The sequence below is a fragment of the Motacilla alba genome, chromosome 1A, assembly GCF_015832195.1.
Source record: "Motacilla alba alba isolate MOTALB_02 chromosome 1A, Motacilla_alba_V1.0_pri, whole genome shotgun sequence".
NCBI lineage: Eukaryota > Metazoa > Chordata > Aves > Passeriformes > Motacillidae > Motacilla > Motacilla alba.
The window spans coordinates 2142874-2161157 of NC_052031.1; the positions used below are offsets into that span (position 1 = coordinate 2142874).

At 46.0% G+C, this 18284-nt stretch overlaps 1 protein-coding gene across 1 annotated transcript in view; it reads right to left on the bottom strand.

Annotated features, from left to right (window-relative positions):
* EXOC4 (exocyst complex component 4) overlaps positions 1–18284 on the bottom strand; it is a 317262-nt gene that overhangs the window by 211933 nt on the left and 87045 nt on the right. The window contains 2 exon segments of the mRNA XM_038153051.1: positions 757–845; positions 5331–5476. Coding sequence (XP_038008979.1) covers positions 757–845; positions 5331–5476 — 235 coding nt within the window.

The following is an 18284-nucleotide window of genomic DNA, read 5'->3' on the forward strand; positions in this document are numbered from 1 at the left end:
CTTGTTATGATTATCAATTAAAAGCCAGCTGAAAAGGATCATGGGCAAAAGTTCCAGGAGAAATTCTGCCCTTGGTCACTGCTGTTAATATTTGAAGAACAGAAATTATTTTCTTGTTATGATTAGCCCAGGAAGAAACTGGAATAGATGATACAAAAGAACTGAGCCCTGCTGTAGATGATCATGGTAGTCTTGGGATATTCCCTTGATTCTGCTGCCAAACCCAAGCACTGGATCATCCAGGAAAAACAAGGGAAACGATGCCGTGCAAGAGCAGGGAACACTTCCCTGGGCACACACAGCACTGCCATGGGCAATATCAACCAGCAAAAGCCCCAGGTTCACCCTCTGCAAATGCTCTGCAGCTCCTCGAGTGTGCAAAACACAAAGAATTGGTCACTTTAATCCATCTAGCTTCAAATTTGAGCTGCCTGAGCTCAGCTGCCACAGCAATGCAGGGGAAGCATCACAGTAAGGACACAGATAAATATCCAAGGTAGCTCCAACGCCCAAACCCAGTGCTCAAGGTGAGGTTGGTTGTATTTCACCTTTTGTTTTGTGTATATTTTTTAAGACCTCGACCTCCAGCTGAAAACGCTCAGAGAATAAAGAGAAGCCCTTCACAACCTCATAATAAACAAGAGCTTAAATCCTGGAGAGATTCAGAGCAGAGATCAATAGCTGCCAGAGGCTGGGCAGGATATTCCAGCTCCTGCAGAAGGGAATTGTGCAATTACCAAGGATCCTTTTGCATACCTTGCAGCTCCCCACTCCTGCTGTACAGCTCCCTCCTCTGCTCCCTCAGGTAGGCACTCATGCTGATGGCATGGGATGAGGATTCAAACCTGGAATTTAAAGGAATTCAGTCAATTTCAGGCACTGGAAGCACCCTTCAGCTCTTAATAGCATAAAAATGTAAATTTATTGTACTCCTAGAAATTAAGGACCAATCAATTATTATTTATTGTATGGTTTCAATAATCCATAAAGACCAATCCAAGTATTTTCCAGCTATTTCTTTCCCATCAACAGGATTTTTGGCACTTACAGTCAAAGGCCCCAAACTGGCCTCTGATCTGACACCTCAGTGGTTGGGGACAGCTCAATATCCCTGTGACCACAAGTGTCCCATGGCCATGGGCTTTGTGCCTGACCTAAGTGCTGGGAACACCCCCACGGCCAAGGACTGTTGCTTCAGGCAGGCACTTCCTAAAAAAACCCACAAAAAACCAATCCTGGGTGTTGGAACCCTGGCTGCTGAGAATTTGAGACTTTCTGTGCTGACAGGCACTGGCTGCCAAGAGAACACTGCACTGACCTGAGGCTGTAGAAAAAGCTTCCAAAAATGAATGATAAAACTAAGATTATAAGCGTGTAGTTTGAATAGAAGTGTGTAATACCACAGGGTAGAAAACTCTGAGTTTAAGGGTTTAGAACATAGTAATATATAAAAAGCAAGATAGAGGTTTTAGAGCAGAAGCTGGTCCTTCTTCTTTACCTTCTTCATAACTTTGGGTGGTTTTGTGTAATTAGATAAAGTCTGCATTACAAGCCATGAGTAGTTAGTTATTGGGTTAAAAGTAAAAATAATTTAAGTGACATTTCTTAATTAGACAGCTTATCCTTAAAAAGCCTTGTAGAGAGAGAGAGAGATAAGTCTTCATTTTTAGCTTATTAAAATTAAGGACTACAAAACTCACAGCTTGTGAGAGTGTAATATAGATAAGAACTAATAAACATCTGAGTGCAACAACACATACCATCTCATGCATTTAATCCCAACCTCAGCAAAAAAAAGAAGCAAAAAATCCATTTCCTGGGAGTGCCTGGATGGGCTCTGGGGACCGGGGAGCTCGTGGTGGGGACAGAGCACCTCCAAAGAGCCCCAGTGAACAAAATGCCTTGTGGAGGCTGAGCTAGAGCAGAGGCTGGGCAGAGTCACAGAATAAAGCAGGGATTTATTGAAAGGATCTCCTCCATGGATCCACCTTGGGCAGCACAAGAGCCCAGCCAGGGCTGCAGCCAAGAGGAACCCAAATGGTCCCAAAATGCACGAGCGCTCCCGGGGTCTCTCCCTTGGCTCAGCTCTGCTCCATTTGCCCCTTGCAGTTCATTGTCCCGTTCCAGCTTTAGCCCAGGCACTCCCACCCTGCTTGTTTGTCTCTCTGCAGCCCACGCTGTTTGTGCTCCTGGCCTGAGCTTTGGCTCATTTGTCCTTGGTCCCAGCTGGAGCAGGAATTGTTTTGTCTCCCTGCTCTGTGCAGAGAGCTCACCATCCCATAATATGAACCCAGAGCCACACACTGAAGCAGCAGAGAACGTGAAAAATATAAAAGCCAAACCTCAGGCATCAGATACCAGTTGCAGAAAGGAAACTTCTGTCACAAGAAGACCTCGAGATGTTGAGGATTTGCTGTAACACCCCTCACTCCCTCCCCAGTGCCACAGCTCAGGAAGGTGGAATCAGCCTCAGTGCTGCCCAGAGGGACACTGGCAACACAAGTATCACACCAGGGACAGGGAAAAGCATTTCACAGCTTTCCTGGGCACTAGTGTTAAGATTATTACTATTAATGAGGCTTTTCTGCTTTAATTTGGACTCTGAGTGTTGGTGTTATCGCAACTAAACTAACAACGATTTACCAAAATACACCAAACCCTTCTGATTTTCATTAAAACAGCTGTAAATTCTTGGCTCTGTGTTACCCACATGTTCCTTTCTGTTCTTAGTGAGACAATAAGAGCAGCATTTTCCCACAGGTCATTCCAGGCACCAAACCCAGACCTCATCCCTTCTCCTCCACGACCATCCAGGTTTTCATCCCTTATTTCCCTTCTCCTCCACGACCATCCAGGTTTCATTTCCTATTTCCCTCCTCCTCCACGACCATCCAGGTTTCATCCCCTACTTCCCTTCTCCTCCACGACCATCCAGGTTTCATCCCCTATTTCCCTCCTCCTCCACGACCATCCAGGTTTCATCCCCTACTTCCCTTCTCCTCCATGACCGTCCAGGTTTCATCCCCTATTTCCCTCCTCCTCCACGACCATCCAAGGTTTTCATCCCCTGTTTCCCTTCTCCTCCACGACCATCCAGGTTTCATTCCCTATTTCCCTTCTCCTCCACGACCATCCAGGTTTCATCCCCTATTTCCCTTCTCCTCCACGACCATCCAGGTTTTCATCCCCTATTTCCCTTCTCCTCCACGACCATCCAGGTTTTCATCCCCTACTTCCCTTCTCCTCCACGACCATCCAGGTTTTCATCCCCTACTTCCCTTCTCCTCCACGACCATCCAGGTTTTCATCCCCTATTTCCCTTCTTTTCCACAACCATCCTGGTTTCATCCCCTATTTCCCTTCCTCTGCCACCTCCTCTAGCTGCCCTTCCCCAAATTGTTCCCACTCAACTCCTTCTAACTCCCTTCCCAATGCTGATCCTCCCACAGTGCTTTCAAAACACATTTGTTTTCTTTAGAATGACACAGAATTACAGCCAAGTCTGGGACTGATTTCTTGGGTGTTCAACTCCTGCCTGTACAATTCACTCCTGCCTTATTTCCTGATTTCCATCTTGGAGAACTGAGTTTGCAACCTGAGCGTGCACTTGGCTACTTTTGGGAAGAGGAAAAAGTCAAAAAAAAAGAGAGAAAGTTTATCATGGCATGAATTATCCAAATTCCTCTTCACCTGAAGCTCTCTTTTTCAAGCAAACATTGCAACTAACTAAATAATTTTTTATTACACTTATTTTAAAGGAAATAAGGATTCAGAGTTTCATCTGAACACCAGCTCCTGATTTCCAGAGAGCAGGACACAACTACCTTCAAGTCCTTGAAGGCATAACTAGCAGACATATTTAATATTAATTAAATTAGCTCAGTATTTTATATTAATTAAATGAGCTCACAGCTACCACAGGACACAGCACCTACACCTGCATCCCCCTGTGAGCAAAACACGAGGTGGAGGAGAGAGACTGCTGAGGAATGAAATGCAGATTTTGTGGTGACAAGAGGAAAGATTTGGCCAGAGCTAATGGAAAGGCAGGGAGAGGAGCCTGGCACAGAAAGCACTGAAGATGGGAGAGGAGACAAGAGCAACACTCCATCAAACGGCTACAAACCTCAGTGGGCTGAGAAATTCCATTTCAAGGGAGATTTCCAGAGATATGGTGACAGCTGACAGATAAGCAAATGAGAGATCCCAACAAGTGCTGCTGTCACTGCAGGGACGGCATCACCTGGTGACAGCACCAGGGGTGGGGAGACATGCTGCTCCCACGAGGTGATTCACCCTCCTTTGAACAATTACAGCCACCTCCTCTCTGCTGACAAACTCTAGCCAGCCTCAGCCTGCTCCAGGTGAGCCACAGCATCCTCACTCCTCCAATTTTAATCCCAAACTTAGTCCTCAAACCCCCGGGGACAGACATGGCATGAGCTCCAATGTCCATCTGCAGGTCAGAGTAAACTCCAAGTGGAATTCTCAGCCCAAAACAGCCATGGGGGTGGGGTTAAAAAAAGGGTGAGGGGTAATAATCATGGGGTGACAGGGGAAGGAGGCAACATTTAACCTCTGGTAACAGGAGGTTGCAGGAGAGCGCATCCTGGGAGAGCAAAGTGGAAGACTTGGATTTCTAACTGGGATCTCAGGTACTGTGAGAGGACATCTACTGGGAGCACAAAACAGCACTTTTAGGCCCTCTCCAAAATCCTCAAGAGGCCCAAGAGAATGGCCAGCAGAGGCAGGTGGTGGAAGAGAAGAAAATTCCAGCACAGCTCCCCCAAACCCAGGTGTGAATCTCCTGTCCCACCAGCGCTGCTCAGCAACTCCTCACTCCTTACTGCTGCACAAATTTGCTCTCCCAAATCCTGCTCTTGGCCACCCAGCCTCTCTCATCCTCCTCTCCCTTACACTCTCCTCCAAAGCACTTAATTCTTTGCAGCCTGACCGCTGAATTAAAGGAGTTAGTGACAGGATTAAGTGCTTAGTCTATGCAGTAATTACACAGTTATCTTAATTCCCTTTGTCCAGTGCCCTTTATCGCTCCCTCTAACAGCTCCTGAATTTACCATGGACAAAGAGAGGCAGAATGGATCACTCCATGCTCTGCAGCAGCTCCTCTAATGGGATTCCCAGTCCTGGAATGAGCCCTGGGAAGAGCTCAGCTCTAAAACCCAGCACTGAAACCGTAACAGATCTTCAGCTGCGGGCATTAAATCCCCACCCAGGAACTTGCACACCTCTCACTGTGAAACTGCCATTACCAGCAGCACTCCAGGGACCAAAGGCAGCTTAGGCACAGCTTGAAAAACCCCTGCACTTACTTGAAGAGAGGGTTCTTGGGTCTCTGGGGTTTCTTCTTGGCGAAGAAGGCGGCGAAGTCGCGGCCGGAGCTGGCGTAGCTGAGCTGGGCCGAGGGCTCCGAGGCCGCGCGCGTGTTCTTCATGTCCAGGTACTCGGTCAGCAGCATCTGAGGGGAGGGACAAGGGACAGAGCTCAGCACGGCTGCACGCCACAGGGCCAGCACACACACAGAACCACCAGGCAACTTCAGAGGGCTTTAAGCATTTCCCCCGTACAGAGCAACATCATGCCACTTCAGAGGGCTGCAAGCATCTGATCTTGTTGTCCAGCCCAGCCTTTTATCCCCTCGTGTTCATGCCCCACACCTGTGTGCCCTCTGCTCCCTGCGTCATTGATTAGCACACCCGGGCACTCCATTAATCCATCAGCTCATCACCTTCAATGCTGCTCACCTGCTGTTCACAGCTGGAGCAAATCAGGGATGAGGCTGGGGCAGCTCCACTCCCAGTCACCACAAACTGTGTGCCTGCACCTTCCCACCCAACCATTCCAGGATGAGGCTGAAGAACATTCTGGTGATGCCTTAGAATTTTAGCTTTATTATTTTTCAAATCCTGCACTGCATTAGTGTCACAGCTGAGACAGCCACCACGCCCAGAGTGTCACCATACAATATCAGAAAGCTTCAACCCATCCAGAGTAACATCAGGCCACTTCAGAGGGCTGCCAGCATCTGCTCTCGTTCTCCAGCCCAGCCTTTTATCCCCTCGTGTCCATGCCCTGCCCCGTGTGCCCTCTGCTCCCTGTGTGGTTGCTCAGCACACCTGGGCACCCCATGGCTCATGGCTGTCAGTGCTGCTCACCTGTATCCACTGAGGATGAGGCTGGGGCAGCCCCACTCCCAGTCACCACAAACTGTGTGCCTGCACCTTCCCACCCAACCATTCCAGGATGAGGCTGAAGAACATTCTGGGGATGCCTTAGAATTTTAGCTTTTATATTTTCCAAATCCTGCACTGCATTAGTGTCACAGCTGAGACATCCACGACACACAGTGTCACCCACAATTTCAGAGGGCTTCACCCCATACCCAGTAACACCACCCCACCTCAGAATGCTTCAAACTTTGGCCCTTCTTGTTTTTTAGCTCAACCTTTTACAGCTCCCATCTGCTTTTCACAGCTGTGCATCCCCCCTGGGGATGGGGCAGCCCCACTCCCAGTCACCACAAACTCTGTGCCTACAGGACAGAGCTCAGCAGCTGGGCTCAAACAGCCTCAGTGTGGCCCTGGAATGCCTGGGATTTTTAGGTTCTGCGTGGGAAAACAACCAAAACTCACAAAAATTCTAATTAACAGAAATGCAGCTTTATTTTTAAAATTAATATCCTGAGGACTGGCTCCAATTTGGTAAAAATTTAATTTATATTCCTTAGAATGGTTTGCATGGGAAGGATCTTCAGGATCAGCCAGTCCCAGCCCTTGCCATGACCACAGACCAGGCTGCTCCAAGTCCTGTCCAGGCTGGCCTGGGATACTTCCAGGGATGGGGTTTTTGACCAACTCAATCTGCTCCAGGTCCCAAAAGGAACCTGTAAAAAGTTCCCAAAAGTGATTCCATCCATGGCAGCCATGGGAAGAGGGTGGGTGAGTTTATACAGTGATTATAAACATAATTAATGCTCTCAAGAACAAAGGGTTGCAATAGTGAGCAGCACAGTTAAAATACATTGGTTTATAAATGTATTTATGTGCTTAGATACTTCCAATATATTTATATGGAGAAATAGGAAACATCCATGTGTGTGCTGGGGGGTCCCATGTGATGGAAAATACCCTGGAAAGCTGCAAAAATTGTCCTTTAATCGCTCCCAACCCAAACATGCCTCTTTCATCATCAAAAATATGAATTCCTGCAGCTGCCAGTGGATTACAGGATTGATTTTCCAACCCCAAATCACTCAGTGAGGGGCTGGGGACTCCCTTTGTGACACGAGGGTCCCCCTGGGAAACCTTTGCAGCCCAATATTTGATATTATTCGAGGTGCAGAAGTAAAACCAGACTCCGAGTGATTCCATTTGAATTTCCTTGCGTCTGAAGATGAAACGAAAGCCCTCAAAAATGAACTTTTGTCAGTGTATTTCAAAAGTCTGTTTATTTTCAGGATTTTTTTTAGGCTGTTGGGAATGTGCTCCGTGTGAATAATTAGCCAGTCAAAGCCCATCAAAGAGAGTTGGAGGTAATGAAAAGAATTCATCACTCCTGTGCTGCCTAAGTTGAAACAAATTACACAGGAATAAATATCCAGGCAAATGGAATCGTGCCCCTAATTAGAAACAATTTGGGATGGCTTGGGAAAAAAAAATAATAATACAAACACACAGAGAAAATCTGATTCCTCAACCATCTCAATTAAAACTTTACCTGAGCACAGGCTTTGAAAATTCGTGTTTATTGGTAAAAATAATCACCGTGCTAATTTTTGACACTAATTTAACAAACCTGTTTGTATTCACCTATTTGCATTTCATCTTCTCTACTTAAATTAACAACCTGAAAATCGCCACAAAAATCTAATTAAACCCTCAAACTTAATCAAGTTGGGGGAAAAAAAAGGGAAAAAATTAAGCAATTTGTTCCTCCATTATGGCTGAAACCTACTTGTGATGGATTCCAGGATTCTGGTGTCACTTTGTATCCAAGAGTGGGGAATATTAACTGTGAAATCCAGGATTACAATGAGCCAAGACAGGTCTGGGTTGGGAGCAGAATGAATTATCCCAGTGGGTAACAGGAGAAACAGAGAACTGGGATATGAGTTTGCTCTGAGATACTCAGGAAATGCCAAAAATTAGGAAAAATGAGGGGAAAATGTTAATTTATTGTTAATTTACTCTGTGAAACTATTTACTAAACAAACAGGGGAGGATGGCTGGATACAAGGTTATGAGATAGTCAGAAGCTGTAAAAGCTGATTTTGATAATTATCCTTAAAATTCATCAGATTCCAGAATGGTTTGGATTGGGAGCAATCTCAGAGCCCACCCAGTGCCACCCCTGCCATGGGCAGGGAGCCTCCCACTGTCCCAGGCTGCTCCAGCCCCAGTGTCCAGCCTGGCCTTGGACACTGCAGGGATGTGGGCACCTCTGAGAAGATGAAAGCAGGGAGACAGGAATTGGGAGTTCATTTTTGAGTTAAAAATTTCAAGTGTAGCAGAAACTGGGCCAGGAGGATCAAAGCTCTTTCTGCTCCAGTGCCCTGAATTCAACAGTTCCAGAAATTCTTTGGGATGAAACAATTAACTGGAAATGTGGCTGAGCAGTGACAGGACACAGCCAAGGGGACAGGAGAGATCTCCAGAGAGGATTCAGAGAACCTCAGACCCCCTGGCAGGGCCTGCAGGGGCTCCAGGAGAGCTGCAGAGGGACTGGGGACAAGGCCTGCAGGGACAGCACCCAGGGAATGGCTGCCAGTGCCAGAGGGCAGCCATGGATGGGATCTTGGCCATGAGGAATTCCTGGCTGGGCTGGAATTGCCAGAGCAGCTGGGGCTGCCCCTGCATCCCTGCAGTGCCCCAGGCCAGGCTGGACACTGGGGCTGGAGCAGCCTGGGACACTGGGAGATGTCCCTGCCATGGATGGGAAGTGGAATGGGATGAGCTTTAAGGTCCCTTCCCACCCAAAACCATTCCATGACTCAACACAGCACATTTGGCTTCAAACTGGAACATGACATTGAAATCCCTTCTCATTTTCAGCAATATTCACTCACGGGCCAGGCTCAAAATCCTGGCAGCACTTGGCCTCCAAAAACAGCCTCAGGTTTCCCTTGCTCCCTCCCTGAGAGATCCCTGGTGCTCCCCAGGAATCTCCCTGCATTCCCCGTGGCTGCACAGCCCCAGCTCCCCCCTTGTTCTGCTCTCATCATCCTCCTGGAGCATTTTCATCAATCTCAAATTTCACTGCTACAAGTTGTGCTCTGGCCCTGTGCTTCTTAAACACCACAACCTGAAAATCCACTTGAAAGGCACGGAAACCCAGATATTAAAAATATCCACTTAAAAGCCACCCAAACCAGGCCCTTCCTACCTGAGTAAGCCAAAGGAACTTTCCTGAAGCAGCCAAGTAAGGGATTTCCTGATTTGATCCCACAACACCTGCTTAGGAACTGCTGAGGCATCCATCAGAAACCTCGTTAGACATTAATCACGTGGCTGCACAGCAAGATTTATGAGGGACTGTGAAGTTTGCAGCATTTCCCTTCATCTGGAACAAGGATTTCGAGTTTGTGCTCCGTGGCTGAATCCTGCCATCCCTGGGCTGTGTTTACACCCCTCAAACAAATAAAGCTGTCCATGAATGCAGGGCCACAAAGCACCCTGCATCCAGCTGCTCTCTGCGGATGAAAATGAATAGAAAGTGGTTTATTAAAAAAAGCAATTTTTATGGATTTGGAGGTGTAATTCAATTCTGAAATTCCAAAAGGTCGGGGCAGTGTGTGTGGCCTGTCTGTCACACTGAGCTGGTGACACTGGCTCTGCTCTGTCTTTCTGAACTGCCACGAGGACAAATCTGCTCCTGGGACACTCCACACCCTCATTTGTGGGAAATGGATTGGTAGGGAATTCTCAAAGCCTGACACACAGCTCACATCTGTATGCAAACTCTGAGATGAGAAATGCTGACTGAAAATGCCCTGGAAGTGTCCAAAACCAGGCTGGACAGGGCTTGGATGTCCTGGGATGGTGGAAAGGTCCCTGCCATGGCAGGGCTGGCACTGGGTGGGCTTTGAGGTCCCTTCAAGCCAAACCTGTGAACCAAAGTGCTGTGAGGTTGGATTGAGCCCTTTTGTGACCCAGAGATGGCGCAACTGATGGGGCAACTAAAATAATTTATTAAAGAAACTGAGTTTAATGTTATAATGACATTGATTGTTCCAGTGACAATATTAGTGACAGTGCCGTGTGTGCTTCACTGCGCACAGCAAACAATAAACAAAGCCACCAAAGAAGCTTTTTCCATTCAAGAAAGAGGGGAAATGGATTTGTAGGGAATTCCCAAAGCCTGACACACAGCTCACATCTGTGTGCAAACTCTGAGATGAGAAATGCTGACTGAGAAATGGCCTGGCATGGGACAGCCATTGCTGAGACAGAAATGGAGCTGGAAACAAGTTCCAGAGGGTGGCCTTGCAAATGAGACTGGAAACTCTGGAGAAACAGAACTGTGAAAGGTGCATTGTAGTGGCACCCACGAGGGGGAATTTTAGATGATTGGCTTTAGGGCATTCACAGCATGGTGTGGCTAAAGCTGACAGACCAAGAAACACTTAGAATGTATTTTAGTTGGTAACAGTAACAGTAATTATGAATTTACTTTGGAGATATAAGGTAGTTACAACTACACAATTTTGTTTTTCTGATTGTGATGGTGTGAATTATAACATCTGTAATTGTCTCACCCTTCCCACGGGACTGAAAATGGAATAAAAGTTTTTAAAACACCTCTCAGCTGCCCCATCTCTGGGTCAAAAAAGAGCCTAATCCAACACACATTTTCCTCCCCTGGCTGAGCCCAGGACAAGCTGGATAGGTTTTTATGCCTTATCATGCCCAAGATTGACCTGGACAAAGCATGGGCAGTAAAACACCTGGCCAGGGTGACAGATAAATTCATTTGGGTTTTTTTTTGTACCTTTTGTGAGGTTTCAGATAGGAGGGCTGAGCTCTGAGTAAATTCTATTCTATAATTAAAAGCTTTAGTTGGTAATTCACACCCTCACATCCCCTGAATTCAGATGGAAGCTGCAGTGTGGACACTCTGCTCCATCACCAAACCAGTTTCTAACTCCACACCATAAACCCTGATTTTCCACATCCTTCCTGTACTTGGGGGGGGTCCAGAAAATCCAAGGAAAACCAACACACCATGGATTTTTCAAGGGTGAATGAGAAGACCAAGTAATTATTGGCCTCTCCTCCTCATATTGATCAGGGGCAATATCACAGAACAGATGATAGAAGATTCTATTAAAAAAGAATTAAGGGGGAATAATAGAATTCATGTCCAGCAACAGGGATTTCCAGAAGATGAAAAGGTCCTGGTTAAAGTATTCTTATGATGGTGACAAATTTAGCTTTAAATAAACAGAAAGAGATAAAGATTTATGTCCACCAAGGATGTGACAAAAGCCAAAACACCCCAAGCCAACAAAGAAATCCAGGCAGGTGCAGGACAATGTTCAACTAGAAATGAGAAAATCACTGACACTGGCTTTTACAAGCTCCCAGAAATCTTAATTCCTCTTTTTGTCCTCTGTATTCCAAGAGAAATACCAGATTATTCCAGCTTCCTTTTCTTTTGTTGGATGGAAACCTTCCCATTATATATATAAATATATATATATATAAATATATATATATATAATATATATAAAAATATATAAAAATATATAAAGATATATATAAAGTATATTTTATATTATTATATAATATATATAATTATATAGATACTTCTCAATTAAACTCATCTTCATTTTTAAATCAGCAGTAATTAGAAGGTGAACCAAGGATAGCACATGAAAAGGGTTTTTCCCAGAGCAGCTGGGGCTGTCCCTGGATCCCTGGAATGTCCAAGGCCAGGCTGGACACTGGGGCTGGAGCAGCCTGGGATGGTGGGAGGTGTTCAGGTTAGAACTGGATGATCTTTAAGGTCCTTTCCAACCCAAACCATTCCATGATTCTTCAAATGTGGCTTAAAATGTTAATTAAATTTAAATTCTGTAAATGTCGCTTCAATCCCTTTCTGGGTTGAATGGACCTGGCTCACATTCCTATGGAAAATTACTAGAGAATGGTTATAAATTATAATGTCTGGGGAGAAAAATGGCAAGCAATACAGTGAACACAGAAAATGACATCTCCTGTTGGTGCTTTTTATTCCTATTTTCAAAAATGAAATCAATGTACTGGGAGGATTTCAATGTCAGCAGAGGAAAATTTCTACTTCTACAGAAGTAAAATATTTCTGTAGAAAATTTCCAGAGAAAGTAAAAGGAAGTCTTGATCTATGGGATTATTGTGTAAAGTTGAGTCTGGAAAATGTGGGGATGTTAAAGGCAATGGGCATTAATCAGTTCACTGGAAATGGCTGCAAAAAGCAGAGCTTTGATCTCACATCTGTAATGCCAAATCAAACCCCAGCCTGACAAACCAAGAAATCAGGGAAAAGAGATGGAAGGGGCACGAGAGCAGCCTGGACATTTAATATTAAAAGTCCCATTAAACGGTGGCTTCAGTCACCACCCTGACCCGCAGGGGGTCAGGTCTGTTCTGGCTCTGGCAGTGGTTTGTTTTCATTATTTGCATTTGTATTTTTAATTTTCCTCATAAAGAACTGTTATTCCTATTCCCATATCTTTGCCTGAGAGCCCCTTAATTTCAACATGACAATAATTTGTAGGGAGGGGGTTTGCATTTTCCATTTCTGGGGTGGCTCCTGCCTTCCTCAGCAGACACCTGGCTTTTCAAAGTGAGAGACAAGCTCTGGAGACAGGAGAGCTGCTCACAAAGTGCCAGAACCAGGCAAGGAAAGCTCGGTGAGGCAGCAGTCTGTAGCTAATTACCAGTAATTTGCTGTATCAAAAGCCTTGATAATTAAAATGCTGCAGGAATTGTGGCATTTCAATAAAATAAAAAAAATTTAAAAAAAGAGGAAGAGATAATTGAATTCAAAGAGCTCTGAGCTTCCTGTGTCAGTTTTATCACATGGAGAACATGGGCTGAGCACGTACCTGGCAAACACCAAAGGGGAAGCAAGAAGGGAACTCTGAAGGAATAAAATTTAAAATTTTTAGGGGCTGTGAACACCTGTAATGCAGCTCAACCTGTTACCTAATCTTCTTGTTGCTCCTCCAATTCATTTCACTGAAGCCTAATAATAAAATCCCTTCCAGAATTAATTCTTTAAAGGCACCTCACAATTCTACTCCTGTACAAGAAGAATTCCTTTTTTTTTTATCTTTTGGGAAAGAGTAAAAAAAAAAGTCCCTCCCAAACTCTGCAGATCAGTGCTCCCCTCATTATCAATGCTAATTGGGAATTACTGCACATCTGGGAACTTCCATCCCCCTCCAGGGAGGGAGGAAGGGAAGGAACAAAGCTCAAAATTATCTGAAAAGCCCAACTTGCATCCAAACTGCCACAGAGAAGGGACCAGAGCAGCTCCCAGAGAAGGAACCCTGGCTCAGTAACAAGTGACCAGTCTAAGGATTTAAATGGAAGTGGTTTTCATGGCTTTTAAGTGGATATTTTTAATATCTGGGTTTTCGTGCCTTTCAAGTGGATTTTCAGGTTGTGGTGTTTAAGAAGCACAGGGCCAGAGCACAACTTGTAGCAGTGAAATTTGAGATTGATGAAAATGCTCCAGGAGGATGATGAGAGCAGAACAAGGGGGGAGCTGGGGCTGTGCAGCCACGGGGAATGCAGGGAGATTCCTGGGGAGCACCAGGGATCTCTCAGGGAGGGAGCAAGGGAAACCTGAGGCTGTTTTTGGAGGCCAAGTGCTGCCAGGATTTTGAGCCTGGCCCGTGAGTGAATATTGCTGAAAATGAGAAGGGATTTCAATTTTATGTTCCAGTTTGAAGCCAAATGTGCTGTGTTGAGTCATGGAATGGTTTTGGGTGGGAAGGGACCTTAAAGCTCATCCCATTCCACTTCCCATCCATGGGCAGGGACATCTCCCACTGTCCCAGGCTGCTCCAGCCCCTGTGTCCAGCCTGGCCTGGGGCACTGCAGGGATGCAGGGGCAGCCCCAGCTGCTCTGGCAATTCCAGCCCAGGCAGGAATTCCTCATGGCCAAGATCCCATCCATGGCTGCCCTCTGGCACTGGCAGCCATTCCCTGTGTGCTGTCCCTGCAGGCCTTGTCCCCAGTCCCTCTGCAGCGACCCTGGAGCCCCTGCAGGCCCTGCAATGTGCTGGAAGCTCTCCCTGCAGCCTTCCCTTCTCCAGGGGAACATTCCCAGCTCTCCCAGCCTGACATTGGATCCATCTCCTCCCCAAGACATTCCTGGACCCAGGGCCTTCACTTGGAATCTCAGGAAGCCATGAAGGGTCTCCCTTCCCTTCTCCTCTCTTTTCCATCCCCATTTTCCGTCAAAATCCCTCAGGATGGATTCTGAGTGTCCCAAATCCCAGAATCCCAGAGCAGTTTGGGTGGGAAGGGACCTCGAAGCTCATTCCATTCCACTTCCCTGCCGTGGCAGGGACACCTCCCACTGTCCCAGGCTGCTCCACACCCCACCCAACCTCATCTCTATAAAAGGGAAGAAGATCTGAGCTGTCATTTTTCCCTCCCATCTTTCCCAGTAGTTCTTCTGGTTTATTTATATATTTTAATGAAAGAAGAACAAACACTGGTGACAAATTTATTTCAGCTACCAATAGTCAATTTGACTAACTGGGTCATAAAACAATTGGACAGCATTTATTTTTCTCCAGGCACCTCAGCTGTTCTGCAAACACAGATTACAGTGGCAGAAACCATCCGAGTAACAAGGCCACTTCCTCATTTTACTATCAGCCTCTTGGCACCCAAACAAAACACAAAACAAACAAAGAAAAATAAATCCTTTTGGAATATTTGCCAAGTGAGCCCAGTCAGCTTCAGGGTGGTAGTTTGTAATTGCTATGGTTTTGATGAACAAATAAAAATATCTTTGTGTTTGAGTGTTTTTACATATTATGTCTGCACATATATTTACACACAAGGAAGGGAGATTTAGATGGGATATTGGGAAGAAATTCCTGCTGGGAGATTGGGAAGGGGCTGGAGTAGAATTCCCAGAGAAGCTGTGGCTGCTCCTGAATCCCTGGAAGTGTCCAAGGCCAGGCTGGATGGGGCTTGGAGCAGCCTGGGATGGTGGAAGGTGTCCCTGCCCATGGCAGGGGGTTGGAATGATGATTTTTGAAGTCCTTTCCAACTCAAACCATTCCATGGTTCTACAGTTCTAGTCCATGTATCTCTTCAGCACGTGGTCCTTCTGATCTGAGTGATAAGCTGGTGAAATAAACCTGGCCCAGCTATGAGCCAAATGCAGCCCAAAACGCACCAAAACAAGGAACCTGATCAGAAAGGTGCCATTGCCACCTGCTTTGTAGATGGCACAAAATAAAGCAGTTCCCTGGAGGATGAAATCCCCCTCTCAGCTTGGCTGGACTTCCTTTTGCTCGTGCAGCACACAGAAAGGTCAAGGAGGAGTGGAAGAGTTGAACAAGTAATTGAGTACAGATTTCTGCTCTGTAATTATAATTTAGCCAAGCTCCAGTGGCTCTGCACAATTTGGAGGTGGGGAAGAATACAGACAGAAGTTTATACCCGTAAGTGAAGTACAGCTAAACATTTTTAAATCACAAAGAAAGGAGCTTCCTCCACTCGTGTTTAGTGCAGGGAAGAATTCTAATGCACAGCAAACCCAGGGCTGTGCTGAACCCACCTGAGCTGAGCTTCTGCAGCTCAAACTGCCACAGAAAATGCAGCGAAGAGAGGGGCAAAAAGTAAAAAAAGAACAAAAAAAAAAAAAAGGCAGCATGTTGCTTAAATACCAAGCATGTTAATACAGCACACTTTGTGCATCCCATGCCTTCAGCTAATTGCTGAAGACATCCTGCTCCAGTGTGGATGGTAAGAGTAGTGTGCCCTCAGTCTTCATTAAATGCCAGCTCTTAATAACAGACTCCACAAGGGCTTTAATTGCATTTAGCCGCAGCTTCTGAACTTTAAAAGTTGTTAATCAGATTTCTATGTAAATGGAATGATGAGGAAAGGTTAAGTACAGGTTTCTGAAATTTCAGCAGTTGCAGACGTATTGCCCTTAACAGGAAAGAGAAACTACCAACCTTGACAGGAACTAAACATCTTAATTAAATACTCACAAGTACAGTACTTATTTCGGCGTGAAGTTCTATTTTCAAATGTCAAACTTAATCAGGCACTTGACAAAAACATGTGATATCCCTCCAGCACACGGGAACAAAAATACCTGGGGCTGCTTCCCTCAGGAAACACCTGCACATCTCCCAGCCCTCGGCCCCCCAGCTCTGAGCTGCTCGTCCCAAACGCCAGGAATTCAGGTTTGACGGCTCTGGAAGTGCAGGGTTCCAGGGGAGAAAGAGGATCTCCCATTTTTCAGCGTGTCAGCTCTCCCCGCTCGCTCCATTTATCCCTGGAACGAGCCTCACGCTGCCAAACAAACATAAGGGTCCTCATAAATCTGACTCGCAGAGATTGATGCCCCTCCAGGGCACAGCCCATCAATTAGCACCAGTCAAAAGTACACAAACTTCTCCAGCAGGAGGAAATTTAGTGTGTCTGCAGCAGGCTCTGGTGCCAGACTCTCCTGAGAGCAGCCAGAGTGCTGCTTGCTGCTGCCCAGCTCCAGCCCTGAGCCACCCACGATGCTCCCAGTGACCAGGTCGAGCCCTGGGCTCCTTCCCTCGTGCTGATAATTTATTGCATTTGCACATTTATAACCTCCAGACCTGCTGGAACCAATATAAAAACTGAATATGGTGCTCAGACATGAGTCCAAGGCCTGTTTTAAATCTGAGTTAAGATTTTTTTCTCATAAACCAGGAGGATTTCAGTCTCTGGTTTCAACTCTCTGGCAGGGACATGTGGATTTTGTTATCAGTGAGTGCATCCTGCCCAGCAGCCACCACAGCTGTGGGATCCACCAAGGATCCTTTATGGCAAACTATTGTAAAATTAACATTTGTTCCAATCCTAATCTGAGGGAAGAGCAGCTGCACCTGGGATTAGCTCAGAGGCTGAGCAAGGGATTTGAGGAGCAGAGACTTTGGCCTTGGAATAGCAAATAGCGAGAGCAGAGTGCAAACAGAGAGAAAACAGTGAGAAAGAAATGGTGGAAGGACAATGAAAGTTAATTGAAGTGAGCAAGAGAACTAAAGAGCCACCAGTTGCTTCATCTTCCTCCAGATCAATTAAAAACATCATCAGAGTGACTTGAAAAAAAGGAGGATGAGCAAGGAAACTTCCACCCCAGGAAACTTCCACCCACTTCTTCCTAATCTGCTGCTGTAACAGCAGACATCACCCAAAAAGGGAGTTACAGACTGGTGTGAAGGAGGAAAAGTGGAGTAAAAAAAGGAAATCTGCTATAGTTAAACTCGGGGTTGTTGCCTCATTATCTAGAAAAGGTTTTTAAACAGATGTCACAGGAAGAGATTTCATCTCTTCCATGCCAGAACTGATTTCAGATCTCACCCTTTTCAGATTTAAGACCCTGGCACCCACCATCCCCCTTCAACCAACCCCAAATGCTTTCCTGACCCCTTTTAAACCCACACTGGCATTTTCTAATTGACCAAACCCTCCAAGATCCAACCACATCTGAACTCACAGCCCAGAGGCAAAGCACCTAAAAGAGAGACACGGCCCCGAAAATTAGAGGCATGAAGAGTTCCTACAAAAGAACAGCCAAATTCCAGGGCAGAAATGGAGCTTTCTGTAGAACAAGCCCAGTGCCACCACGAGGTTGATGAAAGGCCACGTTCCCCTTTGACACCAACCCAGCAGCCACCATTTCAAGCCCAGCTTTAAGGCCACTGAGGTCTTTGAAATGAGAGCAGAACTACAGAACCTCTTTGTCAAACCTACAATAGCCATGGCTTTGTATTCATCCCCTTCCCAAACGGGTGGGAGTTGTAGCAGTGCTGGCAGCTGCCTGGTTTTGGAGGTTTAAAAATCACATTTTAACAAGGAGAGTGCCCCTGAGCTGGCTGCAGAAATACCTGTTTCTGTAAGGCTTCGGGGTCTTTGACGTTATTCCAAATATTGTGAAGCCAGAGGGGGGAGCTCACAGCACAGACAAAATTCCCATTTTTAGGTTTGGGGAAAAAAAAAATAAATAAAAAAATTCCAGCTGTTTCCAGCTGCTGTGCACGAGGCATTCCA